The 18,891-nt window shown below is 33.2% G+C and overlaps 1 protein-coding gene and 1 long non-coding RNA gene across 2 annotated transcripts; one reads left to right on the forward strand and one right to left on the reverse strand.

Moving 5' to 3' along the window:
- Positions 1-3,884: 3,884 nt before the first annotated feature.
- Positions 3,885-8,673, reverse strand: LOC134279351 (uncharacterized). Its single transcript, XR_009994609.1, has 4 exons — positions 8,198-8,673; positions 6,741-6,854; positions 5,292-5,405; positions 3,885-3,956 (listed from the first exon to the last, which is right to left on the reverse strand). It is a non-coding gene; the product is annotated as an uncharacterized LOC134279351 (long non-coding RNA).
- Positions 8,674-9,177: 504 nt separating this feature from the next.
- LOC134279350 (probable methyltransferase TARBP1) lies at positions 9,178-18,539 on the forward strand (the record flags this gene model as incomplete). The annotated part of the gene is made up of 19 exons (XM_062761739.1): positions 9,178-9,258; positions 10,302-11,284; positions 11,696-11,765; positions 11,859-12,007; positions 12,224-12,377; positions 12,644-12,779; positions 12,979-13,075; positions 13,181-13,382; positions 13,568-13,810; positions 14,220-14,317; positions 14,405-14,542; positions 14,692-14,861; positions 15,067-15,256; positions 15,570-15,755; positions 16,369-16,526; positions 16,815-16,886; positions 17,402-17,633; positions 18,009-18,158; positions 18,424-18,539. Coding segments are annotated over exons 2-19 (3,536 nt in total), but the record flags the coding sequence as incomplete, so codon positions are not given.
- Between the last annotated feature and the right edge of the window lie 352 nt (positions 18,540-18,891).

Below are 18,891 nucleotides of genomic sequence, written 5' to 3' on the forward strand. Positions count from 1 at the left end.
TTTATCAATATCATTGGCAAGCAATTAAAGATTATGTACAGTTCTTTTTACTTGCACAGAAAAATGCAATAAAGACGATGTATTTTTCTAACTTGCATGTACTTCATCTACGGAAGTGAAAGAAAGATGTATTATATACTTCTTTAATTTATTTATGATTATAACGTGGTATTTGATTGGATAAAGAAATTACTTTTTATTGCATAAAAAATTGGGTTACCTATGTCACAATCACTTGCATAAAAAACACATTGATCCGCCTGAGGTAATTCAGGTCAATTTTCACTGCATCGCTATTTTAAAAAGGGTACCTTACCTAGTTTAATGCTCTTGTTTAATTTTTCTTGCATGTGCACCACGATAAAACAGCTGGAAATTAACAGCTTGAATTTAAAAATCTCTAAAAACTTGTTTGTTTGACATTTTAAGATGAACCGACTAAAATCTTTTTAAAACCTCCAAATTATTCATTCCCGAATATTCTCATCCAATCAACAACTATTGTTTTTTTTTATTATTTCAGACACGCCTTCATTCAATACTGAACATTTCCGACAAAAAAAATCGACCTACCTACCGACGCAATTTTTTTTTTAAGTGAATAGAAAGATGGCAAACGAACTCGGCCTTACGGGAATTTTTTAACCATCACTGGACATCTTTCTAAATATACTCTTAATAATTGTGAAAAGGACACGTTACACAGATACTTGACGGAGAATAACTTCTTAAAGAATAAACTACATCAAACAACACCCAAGAATCTTTCTTAGAATAAAAATAAAACAACATCCCCTTGTTCTGCAGGGAAGAGTTTTTTTCTCGAGGAGGCGTTTTTAGGTCGCTTTTACCTTATTGACTTTAGACGCGTCTTATGACGTTACGTCATAATAGAGATAAGGGAGGTTTTTGCTTGGCGCGTCACATATATATCTTTATCTTGTAAATATAGCTATATTTAATAAAAATGATGTCTAATACATGTAAGTACATGTACTTGTGTATTTTTTAGTAAATCTGAAAAAAAAACTTATGCAGGAAACAAAAATGCCTTGATTATAAAATAATTAAACTTCATTTTCAATTTATTTCAACAAATCTTATCCTAATAAATAACATAAGGGTAAATAATTCAGTTTACAAATATATTAGAGATTCCTTAGTTCAAATTTATTAATAAAGAGATTTTTAGAACATTTCCCCACACAGACATAACATAAACTAAAAAAAAAATTCAACAGATGTACATGTATACATATATTAATAACTTTTTAATATTTAATAAAACATATTTAAAAAATCAAAGAATTCAAGAATTGTTGCCTGAAATAGGGTTGTCATGTTACATCAATTTATTTGTCAGTAGCATGGTATCAATTTGAAAATTACTTAAACTTTGAGCATTTTCTAAGTATTGACAATGTTGGGAAGCATAATCACTATCTGCAGGTAATAGCAGAATATAACTAAGTAAATAAAAAAAATTACGATGGAAATAAAGGAGAATTTTATTGATTTCTGCAAATCTAAAAACATTGAATTAGAAAATTATCAGAGTTTCTGGTTCTACAGGATTTTTAAACGAAAATGAATTAATTGTCCATGAGATAAACTCCAAAGAAAAGTAAGGCCTGTATATCGACGTAAAATATTTAGCAACTAGTGCTAATTGTAACGGGGACCGTTACAGATGTTCCCCAAACGCTCCCCATCTCCCTTTTGGTGCCATATTCCCTGTTAGCTTCATTATATAAGACAAACTTTATGCATTTGAGACTTTAACAACGTTTGTATTACCCAGAAGGGTACCAAGTTCATTCAATTTTTAGCATTGCACGCATGCGCATGTGAATGCATGTGCGTAATGACCATATTATCTTGTCTACACAATCTATACATTTAATATACTAAATATTACAGTGTTAATTGAGAAGTATTTTAAAATACGCTCATTCAAGTGTATTTTTGGGTTTACTCATTTCACGTGCACGCACGTGCATACATGAGCATGGTGACATACCTTCTTGTAGAAGTCCATTACATCTATCTAAGTTCTAAATCCCACCCCGTTTGGTTGAAAACCAAGGGAGTTCTAGCTGATTAAAGTTTCAGCCAATCAGATTTCAGCGTACGTTCACGCACGTGTATGGATGTGCATGTTGATCATACCTTCTTGTAGAAGTCTATTATATCTATCTATGTTCCAAATCTCATCCTGTTTGGTTGAAAACTAAGGGAGTTATAGCTATTTAAATTTCAGCCAATCAGATTGCAGCGCACGTACACGCACGTGTATGGATGTGCATGGTGACAAAACCTTCTTGTAGAAGTCTATAATATCTATCTATGTTCCAAATCCCATCCTGTTTGGTTGAAAACCAAGGGAGTTACAGCTATTTAAAGTTTCAGCCAATCAGATTGCAGCACACGTGCATGCACGTGTTTTCTTGATAATTGCTATATATCATGTTTTAGGATATCCTAATGCATGGCTATGTTCAAAATTTCAAAGGATTTCATCAAAAAACAAGAACGATATTGAGACTTTAGTTTCAGCCAATCAGAGCGAAGCGCACGTGCATGCGCGTGAGATCTTGCTATTTTGACCAAGTCATATTGTCTATGCTACTACTATATCCTTATATTATGAGTTTCAAAGCATTTGATCAAAACAGTAAAGATTTACATCTATATCAATTAAATCGGTTATTTCACGTGTTGCTCGTGCACGCTCTTGCAAGCACGTGCACACAAAATGGCATGTTGACAATGTCATATTATCTACATTTATAATATGTCTACATATTCTAAATATCAAAGCATTACATCGAAAAATGTAAAAGTTACGGCAATTTCAAGTATATTGGTCATTTCACGTGCTGCACGTGCGCGCTCTTGCAAGCACGTGCGCGCAAAATGACCTTCGTTCCGCAAATCTACATAACATGCCTACTTACCCTAAAAAGGTTTCCCCTTAATCGGATGTGTACTTTACAAGATCATTCGCGGACAAAATTTTCCCGAGAAGAAAAATAATAATAATAATAAGAAACAGAGTAAAAACAATATGTTCCCCAACTTCGTTTGGGGAACATAATTAACACAGAATTCTACACATTTGTCTTGTATGCCATCAAAGGCCAGAGGAAATTCGAGGAAATGCCCCTCCCCCTTTCAACAAAATATGTGCAATTAATCGGTTAATCAGAGTGAAAATTGCTATAAAGACCAATACTGTAATAATTTCTAAGAACATAAAAAATGAAGGAAAATATGAGGACGATAAAAAAAAAACCTAACGGAAATTTCACAAAAGTTGTCAAAACTTCTTACCATTTTAACTAGTCTCGTTCAACCAGACCCTCGGCTGTCTCCGTAAAACTCCGACCACCCAGAGGGTCTGGTAAAGATACGCATTATCGTTTGTAACGCCAAAACGAGGCTTACCGAAATTCTGGTAAAGTTTTTGATTGGCTGAAAAGAACACACCTACACGTTTTAAATAAATACATGATAAATCAGCAGAAAAATAACTTAAAGATGTAAAAATTATGTGTCTAAAAGTTAAAGATGTTAGATAGGAATTATTTACGGTAATGCCCACCGGTTATAGGTAAGTATGTTTTATTACGTCTTGCAAATATTCTGTACGAAAGCAAAAGTGAAAGTAGTGTAGCCCTACCTGCGTAATACACATTCCTTCGATTGATATTGTAATTTCTCGTTTGGAGTCCCAAATTAAAGATTAGTTTATCAATATAAAGTCACAATCCAGAAGAAAAAAACACACTTAACATTTGATTTCAAAAAGGATCTTCAAAACGAAAACAAGATAGCGCCCTCTGACGGTTACAAACGCTTACGTGATTCTTTACCAGACTCTCTGGGTGCAAAACACAGTTTTATGTATGACGTTATCAGGACGTTACTTGGTGAGGGACAAGCAAAACTGACCCCTTTAAAAAAATAAAATGGAGGCTTGTTACATAGACTTCTGCATATCAATGGAAAGATAAAATTGTGAATTTTGTAAATATCCAACTATAATACATTCATCAATTACTACTAGGGGGTATTTGACACCTGAAATATGGGGGATATTGGGTTGTTTATGCATCCATTTTCAGTGCACCTATGCATTTTTAACCCCCCTGCTCAACAAAAACAGAAAAAATCAGACAAAATAAGTTGTATGCATTTCACAGAACAAGTCCTAAGGTTTTCTTTTAGTGTGCTTTCAGGGTACATTTTCCACCTCATGAAAGAGCTACATTACCTGCTAATTGACTCATGCAATTCTGCACATGTGAAAACCGGAAGTTTTTGGAGTTATCTCCCCTTATTAAAAAGTCTCATAATTTTTTTTTTCTAAAAATGAATGCACATTTTTTTCTTTAAATATTAAGATAAGATTCTACTTTATGTGAATAAAAACAAAAATGATGCAGTTTTCATCTAGACTCCTATAAATAGCAGGAAAATCCCTACCCAGCATGCTTCTCTCTGGGGAAAACCCCCTGGATTTTATACGAAACTGTGTTTAGCTACCTTAAAGGAAATAATTTTTTTTTGCAATTCACTTTTTTGTATTTAGGTGCAAAGAGGACAGAATTCCAAACAATTTGGTGCATAAATTGTTGAATTTGGTCCAGAAATGGGCAAGTAATTGTAAATTTAGTATTACATGTCTACGACATCGGTCGACGCATGAAACAGGACTTCGAAGAGAAATTCAAACCTAACCGAATCATCTCACACAGTAATTTTATTTTTCTTCAATTTAAAAAACTCAAAGTATGAAATATACAGTATTTGAATATCAATAAAATGTTACATTATAAATTTTTTGAAAAGCTGCCAAACATTTTTTTACAGATATTGCTAGTTTCTGTATAAACAAGGGGGGGGGGTCTAATTGGAAATAGTCACTGTCTTAAATCAGAAGATTGCCTCAAAAATCTGGACGGTGTCACCCTAACTAGATACTCAATAGTTCTATGTCACATGTATATCTATACAGAAGATACATATTCTCATTTGCGATCAATTAAATTGAAGGTCATGACCTTGCGAAGCTTCCATTTTTGACATGACGTCACACTTTGATGTCACAATGCAGTTGCGTCATAATGTAAAATAACAACTTTAGCCCCTGAATCCTTATCATATGTATAAATTCTATGGAACATGTATCTAATAGGCATTATGCCTAATACAGTGTCAACTTGAGATTATATTGTATGGTTAACTACAGAAATTAAAACAAATAAAGCAATTTTCTATGAACTTACATGCAAATAAATGTGGGAAATGTCATCAAATGCTACTCCTTAAGGGTGCAAAACACAGTTTTATGTATGACGTTATCAGGACGTTACTTGGTGAGGGACAAGCAAAACTGACCCCTTTAAAAAAATAAAATGGAGGCTTGTTACATAGACTTCTGCATATCAATGGAAAGATAAAATTGTGAATTTTGTAAATATCCAACTATAATACATTCATCAATTACTACTAGGGGGTATTTGACACCTGAAATATGGGGGATATTGGGTTGTTTATGCATCCATTTTCAGTGCACCTATGCATTTTTAACCCCCCTGCTCAACAAAAACAGAAAAAATCAGACAAAATAAGTTGTATGCATTTCACAGAACAAGTCCTAAGGTTTTCTTTTAGTGTGCTTTCAGGGTACATTTTCCACCTCATGAAAGAGCTACATTACCTGCTAATTGACTCATGCAATTCTGCACATGTGAAAACCGGAAGTTTTTGGAGTTATCTCCCCTTATTAAAAAGTCTCATAATTTTTTTTTTCTAAAAATGAATGCACATTTTTTTCTTTAAATATTAAGATAAGATTCTACTTTATGTGAATAAAAACAAAAATGATGCAGTTTTCATCTAGACTCCTATAAATAGCAGGAAAATCCCTACCCAGCATGCTTCTCTCTGGGGAAAACCCCCTGGATTTTATACGAAACTGTGTTTAGCTACCTTAAAGGAAATAATTTTTTTTTGCAATTCACTTTTTTGTATTTAGGTGCAAAGAGGACAGAATTCCAAACAATTTGGTGCATAAATTGTTGAATTTGGTCCAGAAATGGGCAAGTAATTGTAAATTTAGTATTACATGTCTACGACATCGGTCGACGCATAAAACAGGACTTCGAAGAGAAATTCAAACCTAACTGAATCAGCTCACACAATAATTTTATTTTTCTTCAATTTAAAAAACACAAAGTATGAAATATACAGTATTTAAATATCAATAAAATGTTACATTACAAATTTTTTTGAAAAGCTGCCAAACAATTTTTTACAGATATTTCTAGTTTCTGTATAAACAAGGGGGGGGGTCTAATTGGAAATAGTCACTGTCTTAAATCAGAACATTGCCTCAAAAATCTGGACGGTGTCACCCTAACTAGATACTCAATAGTTCTATGTCACATGTATATCTATACAGAAGATACATATTCTCATTTGCGATCAATTAAATTGAAGGTCATGACCTTGCGAAGCTTCCATTTTTGACATGACGTCACACTTTGATGTCACAATGCAGTTGCGTCATAATGTAAAATAACAACTTTAGCCCCTGAATCCTTATCATATGTATAAATTCTATGGAACATGTATCTAATAGGCATTATGCCTAACACAGTGTCAACTTGAGATTATATTGTATGGTTAACTACAGAAATTAAAACAAATAAAGCAATTTTCTATGAACTTACATGCAAATAAATGTGGGAAATGTCATCAAATGCTACTCCTTAAGGGTGCAAAACACAGTTTTATGTATGACGTTATCAGGACGTTACTTGGTGAGGGACAAGCAAAACTGACCCCTTTAAAAAAATAAAATGGAGGCTTGTTACATAGACTTCTGCATATCAATGGAAAGATAAAATTGTGAATTTTGTAAATATCCAACTATAATACATTCATCAATTACTACTAGGGGGTATTTGACACCTGAAATATGGGGGATATTGGGTTGTTTATGCATCCATTTTCAGTGCACCTATGCATTTTTAACCCCCCTGCTCAACAAAAACAGAAAAAATCAGACAAAATAAGTTGTATGCATTTCACAGAACAAGTCCTAAGGTTTTCTTTTAGTGTGCTTTCAGGGTACATTTTCCACCTCATGAAAGAGCTACATTACCTGCTAATTGACTCATGCAATTCTGCACATGTGAAAACCGGAAGTTTTTGGAGTTATCTCCCCTTATTAAAAAGTCTCATAATTTTTTTTTTCTAAAAATGAATGCACATTTTTTTCTTTAAATATTAAGATAAGATTCTACTTTATGTGAATAAAAACAAAAATGATGCAGTTTTCATCTAGACTCCTATAAATAGCAGGAAAATCCCTACCCAGCATGCTTCTCTCTGGGGAAAACCCCCTGGATTTTATACGAAACTGTGTTTAGCTACCTTAAAGGAAATAATTTTTTTTTGCAATTCACTTTTTTGTATTTAGGTGCAAAGAGGACAGAATTCCAAACAATTTGGTGCATAAATTGTTGAATTTGGTCCAGAAATGGGCAAGTAATTGTAAATTTAGTATTACATGTCTACGACATCGGTCGACGCATGAAACAGGACTTCGAAGAGAAATTCAAACCTAACCGAATCATCTCACACAGTAATTTTATTTTTCTTCAATTTAAAAAACTCAAAGTATGAAATATACAGTATTTGAATATCAATAAAATGTTACATTATAAATTTTTTGAAAAGCTGCCAAACAATTTTTTACAGATATTGCTAGTTTCTGTATAAACAGTGGGGGGGGGGGGGGGGGTCTAATTGGAAATAGTCACTGTCTTAAATCAGAAGATTGCCTCAAAAATCTGGACGGTGTCACCCTAACTAGATACTCAATAGTTCTATGTCACATGTATATCTATACAGAAGATACATATTCTCATTTGCGATCAATTAAATTGAAGGTCATGACCTTGCGAAGCTTCCATTTTTGACATGACGTCACACTTTGATGTCACAATGCAGTTGCGTCATAATGTAAAATAACAACTTTAGCCCCTGAATCCTTATCATATGTATAAATTCTATGGAACATGTATCTAATAGGCATTATGCCTAATACAGTGTCAACTTGAGATTATATTGTATGGTTAACTACAGAAATTAAAACAAATAAAGCAATTTTCTATGAACTTACATGCAAATAAATGTGGGAAATGTCATCAAATGCTACTCCTTAAGGGTGCAAAACACAGTTTTATGTATGACGTTATCAGGACGTTACTTGGTGAGGGACAAGCAAAACTGACCCCTTTAAAAAAATAAAATGGAGGCTTGTTACATAGACTTCTGCATATCAATGGAAAGATAAAATTGTGAATTTTGTAAATATCCAACTATAATACATTCATCAATTACTACTAGGGGGTATTTGACACCTGAAATATGGGGGATATTGGGTTGTTTATGCATCCATTTTCAGTGCACCTATGCATTTTTAACCCCCCTGCTCAACAAAAACAGAAAAAATCAGACAAAATAAGTTGTATGCATTTCACAGAACAAGTCCTAAGGTTTTCTTTTAGTGTGCTTTCAGGGTACATTTTCCACCTCATGAAAGAGCTACATTACCTGCTAATTGACTCATGCAATTCTGCACATGTGAAAACCGGAAGTTTTTGGAGTTATCTCCCCTTATTAAAAAGTCTCATAATTTTTTTTTTCTAAAAATGAATGCACATTTTTTTCTTTAAATATTAAGATAAGATTCTACTTTATGTGAATAAAAACAAAAATGATGCAGTTTTCATCTAGACTCCTATAAATAGCAGGAAAATCCCTACCCAGCATGCTTCTCTCTGGGGAAAACCCCCTGGATTTTATACGAAACTGTGTTTAGCTACCTCTGCTTGTCGGAGTTTACGGAGACAGCCGAGCGTCTGGTTGAACGAGACTACATTTTAACCGGAAATAGGAAGTACTTTACGGTTGTCTTCACTATTTACAAAACGAAAAATGTTTTTACTTTCTTTTTATAACTTTTTTGCACAACTAACACAATTTACCACCTATACATAATACAATGTATATTTGACTTTATTTTCTATATACCCTATGAGGCTAACTATTCTCAAATTAACAAGAGTTTGAATATTTTCGTTTTATTAAATATATTCTTGATTTGTTCCACGTGCATTTGTTGTGCTAAAGAGAGCAAAATGATTACTCAAAACATTTGCTTATCTTGGTCATAATCAGGTAAACACAAATTAATTACTCTCTATAAAAACCCTTACAAGTTTGTTACGTATTGTCTGTGATTTTAGTCATCAGAATTACCCGGTCAAACTGGTTTTAATAACTGATTTTTACAAATACAAATACCAGCTGAATACTTTATTGGCACAAACACAATTACAATAATTGGCAAAGGCCCACTGAACATCATTAAATAATAACGTTTACATAATTTTTTTCAAGATTTGTCAAGTAATTGACTTCTAAGTTCAAAACAGTCTCTGATAAATTTAACAGTAACTTTCAAGACTTTAACATGTTTTACATGTTTAACCAAATAGTGAATACTATAATTTTAACCAGAGACACAAATATTTCTGTCTCTGTTTTCACATAAGATATCGAACTCCAAATTAATACTCAGTCAATACTGGTGGCAATTTAGGGGGTAGTGATTTTAGAATATATGCAAGGCATCCCAGCCTAGCTTAGAGGATCGATTCATTTGACCGTCTCGTAATTTTTTTTAATTTATTGTGTAAAACAATGTTCAATTCTCATGACATCCTGATTTGCTTGCATATTTGAAAGAAAGTAAATTGATTATGGTAGGTGTCTAATTAAACATTTTGAATGAGTGCAAATTGTTAAAAAAAATATTGGGGGGGAAAATCCCCCTGATCTATCTCAAGTATAGAATCAGTCCTTAGAAGTGGAACAAAAAAAATCTAACAAGGTGCAGTTTTCGATTCTAATTTCTTCTTTTCTTGCACATTAGTCTGTAGATGATAGAACTTCCTACATATGAGCAAACTTCACCTGCTCATCATTTCTGATAACATTGTTGGAATCTGATAACATATTATAATCATTTTTGTTGCTTTTTCGTTGCTCAGAAATCACATAAATTAAATATGAATTACAATCATGGCAAAAAATGCAAGATTAACTAGATAATATAATTCTCTTTGTTTAAATTCTGATTAATGCAAGCTTAAAATTCTAATATGTTTATTTTCCTTAATCTATGTACTAAATAAAAAGTTTTTCATTTATATGAACAGATTATGAAATGAAAATGGACTTCCTGACAGTGAAGGACATAGCTGCAGAGTCTATTAGTTCTATTAAACTCATAGAACTGTTGGTGAAGCAGGTTAAAAAGAAAAAAGACAACAAAATAGATCCAGAATTCTGTGATCTCTTGTATTTACTGGAAGGCATCATCTCAACAGAACAAGATGTGGACACTAATTGCATTCATAGAGTTTTAGATGAGGTGTGCCTCCCACTCTTGTTTAAGATTCATCCCTCATATGACAGTAATGTAGAGAATGTAGCTCTGCTGACATCAGTTAGCTCCCTTTGTGGGGCGTGTCTATTGAAGGCTGAGGAGACCAGGGTGACTGATTTGATTGACCAGTGTTTGCGGATTTTGACATCTTACAGTCAGGGGGCTGATTGGATATCCGAGGACGGAGAGTCCATGGACATCTATTGCTGTTTGTCAGTTTTACAGCATATGTCCAAACATAGGGTAAACCAATTCTTAACTTCTATACAGAGCAAACTCCTAAAGGCATACTTCTGTGTTGTTCATTCTATAAAGTGTATGCAGGACAATTTACTCATAAACATGGCATTAAATTTCCTAAAGAATATGATGAATATATGTATCAGTGAAAATTTTGATAAACTTTCAGCTGTCTGGGAATTAATTTGCAAAGAGTTTGATGAAGGGAATGAAAAGCCATACATTTTACTTTGTGGTATGGCTGGCCATTTCTTTCCTGTGGTGAATGACACTGTAGTTTTTGATCTGAAATGTAAGGATGACTTCTGGAGAATAATTCAGCAAGGAGTAAGTCGAAAATCACCCTCCTCCCGGAAACAAACGATGTACCTGTTGAAGAGGGTGACTGACATCTGTCATTCCTGTAACATTAGTGTTCAAAGTGAAACCTTGTTCCACTGGAAACCAGAAGACAATTTGATGGAGCTCTGGGAGGACTATATACTAATTCTAGAAACCTTGGAAGAAAAACAGGTTAGTTTAGTAATCTTTATTGTGAAAATGATGAGCAGATTTAATGTGCATTGTTATTCAGTTCCTAGAAGCAATTGAAGCACTTAGTTTCTTTAAAATACTTGAGGAATTTATTATCACTAGAAGCATCATTCATGAAATAAAATTTCTCACATATTTTGTATATTATGTAGTCTTCTTGCAATTTCCTGTTCTTACCATTAGACATCATTGAATTGAGATGTTTCATGATGAGGATTTTTTATCATTTAAAATTTTCTATTGAAATTTTGCTTAGAAAAAGAATTTTGAAAAAAAAATTTTCTATATGCCTTTATTTTCATGTACTAATGGCGTGATTTTATAAGTGTAAAACATGCATAGAGTACTTTAGGCAATATTTTCATTGATATTTGACGTTCTCTCCTGCAGGTTCACATCATTAAACCAGTGCTTCCCAGATTATCTAAACTCATAAAAGCAACACAGATTGATCAGAATGGTATGTTAAGTAGTTTTCCTTTTCTAACAATTTTTTTCACAATTTAACATGTGAATATAAATTATAAAAAAAAATTGATTGTTTCTGTCACAGGTCAAGGAGCTCTACATTCATCCTGGCTTACAGGCATTTTCAGGAGACTTCTGATGCATGAGAATATCTTTATTGTGAGGTATACTGTGGATGTAATTCTAAAATTAGACCTCCGGTTTTGTCCAATGCTGAAACAAGGCCAGGAGAAGGTAATAATTATTAATGACTGAAGTTATTTGAAGAATTGGTTGAACACTGATGTAAGGAAAGCAGTAGAGCACCTAAAAGTTTAATTTGTTTCTTGGACCAATTCAAAGACAATAGCATTTCTAATTTCTCAAATATAAGAAGATTAGGAGTGACTTTTTGTGATATAATGACAAGATATCTATACAACATAAACATACAAACCATTTTGTGTTTAGTACCTATGTGAAGAGTTTTTGCTGTCCCTACAAGAGCCAAAACTGTTTGTCAGACAAGAGGGGTCCCCAGCAGGATCCAGTCTCACTTGTTGTGAGGCACTGGCAGGGTTCTTCCAAAACTGTTGGCAAGTCCTGGACAATCCATCTGCACAAAGTAAGTCTAGATTTCTGCTAAAATATGTAGATTGCAATTGTGAAAAAAAAATCCAAGAATTTTTTCTGCGAACATTTCTACACATTTTCGACTTGTTAACTGTATAGATAAGATTTAAGATGAACACTTGTTTACATTTGATATGAAATAAATGTTAGTTTACTGTATAGAAAATATATTATCCAAATGAGCTGTGTATATGTGATAGAAACGAACCAGAGCAATAAGTATTTATTGTGGCTTTACCCACTTTGACTCTTTTTCAGCATCTTTCTTCAGGAGAATCCTGACAACAATTGTAGACAACACTTGGAGCCCAGTGCCCTTATTAATGATTTTTGAGGCTCTGTCAAAAACTCCAGCTACTCCTATCTTGGATTCAGCTGGACTTCAAGATTTCAAGTAATATTATTTCTCCATTCAGTTCAGAAACTTTTTACAGATGGTACAGATTGAACAAACAAGGTGTTCCATATTTTACTTTTATTCCAAGTCCGAAAGTATTAGTCTTAGATAATACTTTATCTTCTCTGGGGCACACTTTAATATATCAAGCCTTATATGATAAAGATTTTTTTTTAATTCAATTTTTTTTTTACAGAAATGGTGTAACTGGTGAGACAAGAACCTGGGACAGTTTTACTAGAGGGGCCATGTTGTGCTTCTGTGGAAAGATTCTTCTGAATCTTATAAACATTGTAATTTATTCGTTGTCAAAAGTTCAAAGATCTGAATTAAAAAAGTGTCATGTGTACAAATGGAAGAAAATAAGTATTTCATGTTTTTATCATTTTATTTTCCAGGAAAAAGTTCAGCCTCTTGAATTTTTCTTCACCCTCACCATGTTCACTAGAAGTGAGAGTCTGTGTAGAGGAACTTGTTTTTGGAAGGAGGTTTCTGATTGGCTAAAGACCATTACAAATCTTGGACTCAAGAATTGGACTGCAGATGACATCAAATCATGCATCAGAAACCAAACTGTAAAGCTACTGACCATCAAAGAGGGTTTGTATTTCAAGACATTCAACTGAGTACCTTTTTACCTACAATGAGAAAACTTCTAATGGAATTAAAGAAATTTTATCAAAATTTTTTTACGTGTTCTCAGTTTTTTTCCAGTTACTTATAAATAAACATTTAAAAAAGAAATTTGCATAAACTATATTTTATTTAATATTATTTTATTACAGACAGTGTTACAGATGAAGGAGACATTTTGATGATGAGTCGTCTGATACTGTTGTCTGTGGATGCAGACATCCTGCCACTGAGGACTTCCTCTGAAGAGGAGACATATTCCCTGACACACACACTACAATCACTGACTAAGATCATCAATGATTTCCCTACCCATCCCTACATGTCATCAGTCAAGGTGGAAAAAGCACTGGAATTAATGGTGGGCCTTATGGCAGAAGTTGGAGATTCATTAGGTAAAGACCTCAAAGACATGTTCAATAAAACGTGTCAATTACAGCAAACATGCTTATAAAGAATTCATGGGTATGGCAAATTGATTTCATTCTTTATAATAGTAATTAAAGCTTTAAGATGTACCAGTATTATGAACTTTCCAGAAATAAATGTGTTCATAATGACTCAAAATTTCCCATCCATGGCACTTGACTATAAACAATTTTTGCTGTAAGCCATTTTTAAGGATTTGTCCGATTCCCTCTTACCTCAGTAAATCTGTTGTTTGATGAAGTGGTGATCAGTACCATGAGATTACTGGTAAATAAACTAGTGCATTTAATTTATACAGGCATTATCTAGAACACTTAAAACTACTTTTTTAAACAATTTTTTTCTCTATTACATGGAAGTCCTGTATAATTTCAGAAGATGAAGTCAGCCAATTTATGAAGTCTTTCATGAACGCAGCAGCTGTATCAGGAATCCTATTTATACAGCAGCAGCTCACAGAGGGATGGAAACAAGTGAGTATAGAATCTGTCTATAATGTTTTAAAATACATTTACATGTATCTTGGCTTTGGAATATTTTTTTACTAATATTTTTTTAAGATGAGTGATCTCCCTTCAGTAAACCTTTGCTGTGATGCACTGTCATTGGTTGTGAGCAAGTCATTTGATGCTAATGTTGGAGAAGCAACAAAACAATTGTCTGGGAGATGTTTTCATTTTCTGCACACTTTGAAACAGGTATGAAGGAGAAACTGCAGAATTTTGTTGTCCCCTAAGATTAATAATAAAATTAAAGGGTATTAAATGAAAATGTATCCTCTATTTTGAATTGTTTTTAAGAGGTATATTTTTAGCTACATGTTAATTCTGGTTTTTAACTTTGACAGGACAGTGTAGAACAGCAGATTAAGCGGCTGGGAGCTAGTATGATATTGGGAACGATTGCCCAGCATGTCACGGATCAGAAGCTACTAAGACATTTACTCACACAGGTCCAGTCTTCAGCCTCATTTATTCCAGCCACATTTATAAAGCCCCACTCTGATACCTGTATTAGGTAAAACTTTACTTAAGTATGCAAAGCAGAATTCAGAGGTTGGTCATGCTGAATTAAAATTCCTAAAATTTAGTCAGTGCCTCAGATAAATGAAATTAGTTTATTTACTTTTTAGTTCTTTTTTACTCTTAGTATTAATTTTGTAGCCATATTGACTTATGCTGAGGTATTTGATTTAATATTTATTATTCTTGGTCATTAATAGCCAGAAAGAATGGGGAAGAATGGCATCAGACTTCATGACCAGCCAATGGCAAATTGTCCTTTTCCTCTTAAAGAATTCCAATCCATGCAACTCCTTTGTCACTATTGAGAAGTGTTTGGAATACTTGGCAGTCAGTTCAGGGGAGGCCACGATTATCATCTTCAGTTGTATCAAGCTCCTTTTGCCAATGGTACGTTGTTATTCTCTCTACTATTAATATCAATTTTAGATATTTCATAAATTGCAACATTCCTCTAAATTTTGACATTTTTTAACAAAATAGTGCTAAAATTTTTGCAAAATAATAGTACCTAATGACAGAATATTTGTTACCATTCTTTGCTGAAGATGGAATTGTTGTAAGGAAAATAAAGTGATAAATCAATTGTAAAGTTATCTTCTCTTAGCATTTGAGGAAGGTTCTAATAATATTTATTGTCACAATTATTGCAAGCATGTAAGAAAAAAAGTTATTTTCTTATGTACCTCTTACTGTTTTTCAGAAGGTAGATGAAGGAAAACTAGACACAGTAGTAGAAGTGCTTAGAATCACATGGGCTTATCTAAAGGAACGCCAAGGAAAAGGGACCAGTTACTGGCAGTACTTAGAGGCTTACACAGAAATGGCCTTCCAGAGAGCCCTGACCACACAGTCTAAGGACTCTCCTGTTACACATCAACTCTTACAAGTACACGAACTATTCAAGGGACTTAGACACAGATTTTAATTTCATATCATAACTCTACAATAACATGACTGTTGCAAGAGCATTTCAGTTTATATTAATGTATTATAAAAGCATGATTTAAATCTAAAAATTAAAAAAAATCCCTAAAATCCGTGCATTTATAAAAAATATTAAAAATGTATAAGCAGTAAAAATCAGAAAAGAGATTGAAAAAAATAGAATCAACCACCAAAGTTACTTGATGTGAGCTGTGTTAGGTAATAAGCACACCCAATAAAACATTAACACTAACAGAGCTATAGGCCATGCCAGTGTTTACAAACACAATTGTCTAAAGTAAGGTTATAACGTATGCTGCTCTCACTGAATATTTAGAATTTTCATGTTAGTTCAATTCATTTAACTGAAGTCATTTTACAATAATAAGAGTTACATGCATTAAAGCAAGAAATGTACTTATTTGAACTTATAAGACTATTTAAAAAAAATAACACTTTGATATTCAAAGAAAATAAGTCTGTGTATGTTACTTAAGAAAAAGTTGGATTTTTAAAAAAAAGTTTAAATGGACCAGTTTTTATTTCTTTGTACCTAAGATGTTGGTCTTTAATAGATTAGTGATGACCTTATGGAGACTGGTGAAGAGAAAAGCGGGGTAGTAAATGTGTTGTTAAATCGTTTGATCAGAGACTGCCCCGTTCCAATGGAGAATTTCCTTCCAGTCCTTGTCCAATGCTGTATGTTTGGACCTGTCTACAAAAAACAGGATAAGTAAGTTGATGAAACAGGGGGAGCGTTTAAAAATTTCAGTTGAATATTATGTTTAAATATCAAAATTTCAAAAAACAAAAGGTTGATGCATTAGTAGGGGTGCTTAGCATTACATCCAGTGATAGATTCTGAACTGAAAACAATATGCAATGGTAACAGAATTTGGTGAAGCAATATTTTTATTTTAAGACTATTAAACTTTTACAATACAATATAGAAAGTTTCATGATTTCAGTTCTTTTGTTGCTGTACATAATATTGTTTTGTTTTTTTTTACCTGAATTGTAGACAGTTGATTGATGTGTTCAGCTACATATCATCTTTAGGATCCAAATTAACCAGCAATGAACTCCAACCTTGGTAAGAATACAAGGGTGAACTAACCTTTTGTAACTAATTTGTGTTCTAATCAGAAGCATTTTTAATACCAGTAATTGACATCTCTGTGTATATATCTTGTGATCTATTAGGAAACAGAATGAAAAACACTTTTACTTGCTTTAAAATCAAATAGCTGACATTTTGTTAATTGAATTTCTCAAGGAATAGATAACCCAATCATGTAATAAATGTTAAGTTAATCTAGTCAATGGTCAAAGGTAAAACTGAACTTGGATATTAATCACTTAGTAGCAGGAAAAACATTGAAGTAAATATTCTCTAATAAAATTATGATCAGATGAAGATTAAAACTATGAATTAAATTGCTCTTAATTGATATTAGAATGCATTTTTCACAATTATTTTCTACAATGAAATAAAGTTGATACTTCTTATTAATATTTTCACAAGATTGGGATGGGGGCCTACCTGGTATATGTAACTAAAACTTTTATTGCTATGTCTTCATTCCTGGTCTCCTTGGTTTCTTTTAGGTTTCCCAAGAATCTGATGGTGAAAGTCAGACTTGTAGAATTCCTGTGTCATTTAGATCCTCAGAACTCCCTCCATAACAGCTTTGGACACCTCCTCTTGTCAGCTATATTTAAGAAATACCTGGACTTGGTGACAATATCCAGTGGGAACACTTATAGCAACTCGTTACCACATCGTCAGAAAAACAGACTGATGCAGTGTGTGTTGCTCTTAGAACCATTTATTTCACAGGTCAGTCATCAAATTATTACGGGTGTTTGGGAAAAAAATTGACATCGTTTAATTTCATCTTCGTATTTCTTCTTTGATTAATCAGCAAGAAGTAAAAGATGATAAGATTGACTGTATTGTAAAGTTTATTTATAGAGAATACAGTGAAGCTCGTTTAGAATTTACAGATATAGTGAAGTCATTTTGGATCCCCCACTATATTTTAATGAATTTCATATACGGTTATAACGAATTACGGATATAGCGAAGTAATTTCAAAGGTCCCAGTGACTTCGTTATAACCGAGTTTTGCTGTAAACAGATATATACAGTATATATAGGCCTATACATGTAGTAAAATAAATTTCATTCTTAGTATAAATATTTTCATTTCAGACAGAAAGTGAGCTTATATTTTCCCAGCTGATTGATTTTCTCAGTGTAGAGATGCAGCCCTCTGTAAGACATTACCAGGAGTGGGCATGCATGCGGCTTATTGGTCGATTTCCAAACCTTGTATCAAATTTGTGGTCAGCATTTGCTGTGGTATGTTTTGTTTTTCATTTCATCCAGTGTACATAATGCACAAAAAAATTTACAAATTCACAGTTACACTCCACACAACTATACAGATTGTAAGAAAGAAAGCATTTTGAAATTGCTATTTCATTGTATGTGTATAGTGTGTACATGTGAAGGTGGCCATCATATTCTTTTGTGGAGAAATTTAATGATTTCAATATTTGAACATTATGGTAATCATGTTTGTATTATCATATTTTCTCACTATCAACAAATGACAATATTCCAGATTCAGAAGAAGAGTACCCCAGGCCTCTCCTCACTAATGTTAATCACTTCTCACATTGGACCTCTGCAAACCACAGCATCTCAGGTAGAATTTTTAGGTCACCTGAGTAAACTCAGGTGACCTATTGATATCCATTTTTGTCTGTCGTCGTACATCGTACGTCGTTCGTAAACTTTTGAACATTTTTAGCTTCTTCTCTACAACCACTGAACCAATTTCAACCAAATTTGGTATACAGCATCTATGGGTGAAGGGGAACAAAAATTGTGAATTTCATGGTCCCTGCCCCCCTGGGGCCTGAGGGGTGGGGCCAAAACCACTAAAATTAGTGCAATCTTTAAAAATCTTCTTCTTTACTCCTGGACATCAAGCAGTCAAACTGTTGACATGATTGTAATGAGCATTGAGTCCTCGACCAAAATTGTGAAATTCATGGCCCCAGGGTCAGGGGTTCTGGTGTTAAGGCGG

This window comes from Saccostrea cucullata, unplaced genomic scaffold, assembly GCF_032062105.1.
Source record: "Saccostrea cucullata isolate Sc308-1 unplaced genomic scaffold, CSIRO_AGI_Scuc_v1 ctg6285, whole genome shotgun sequence".
Classification (NCBI taxonomy): domain Eukaryota; kingdom Metazoa; phylum Mollusca; class Bivalvia; order Ostreida; family Ostreidae; genus Saccostrea; species Saccostrea cuccullata.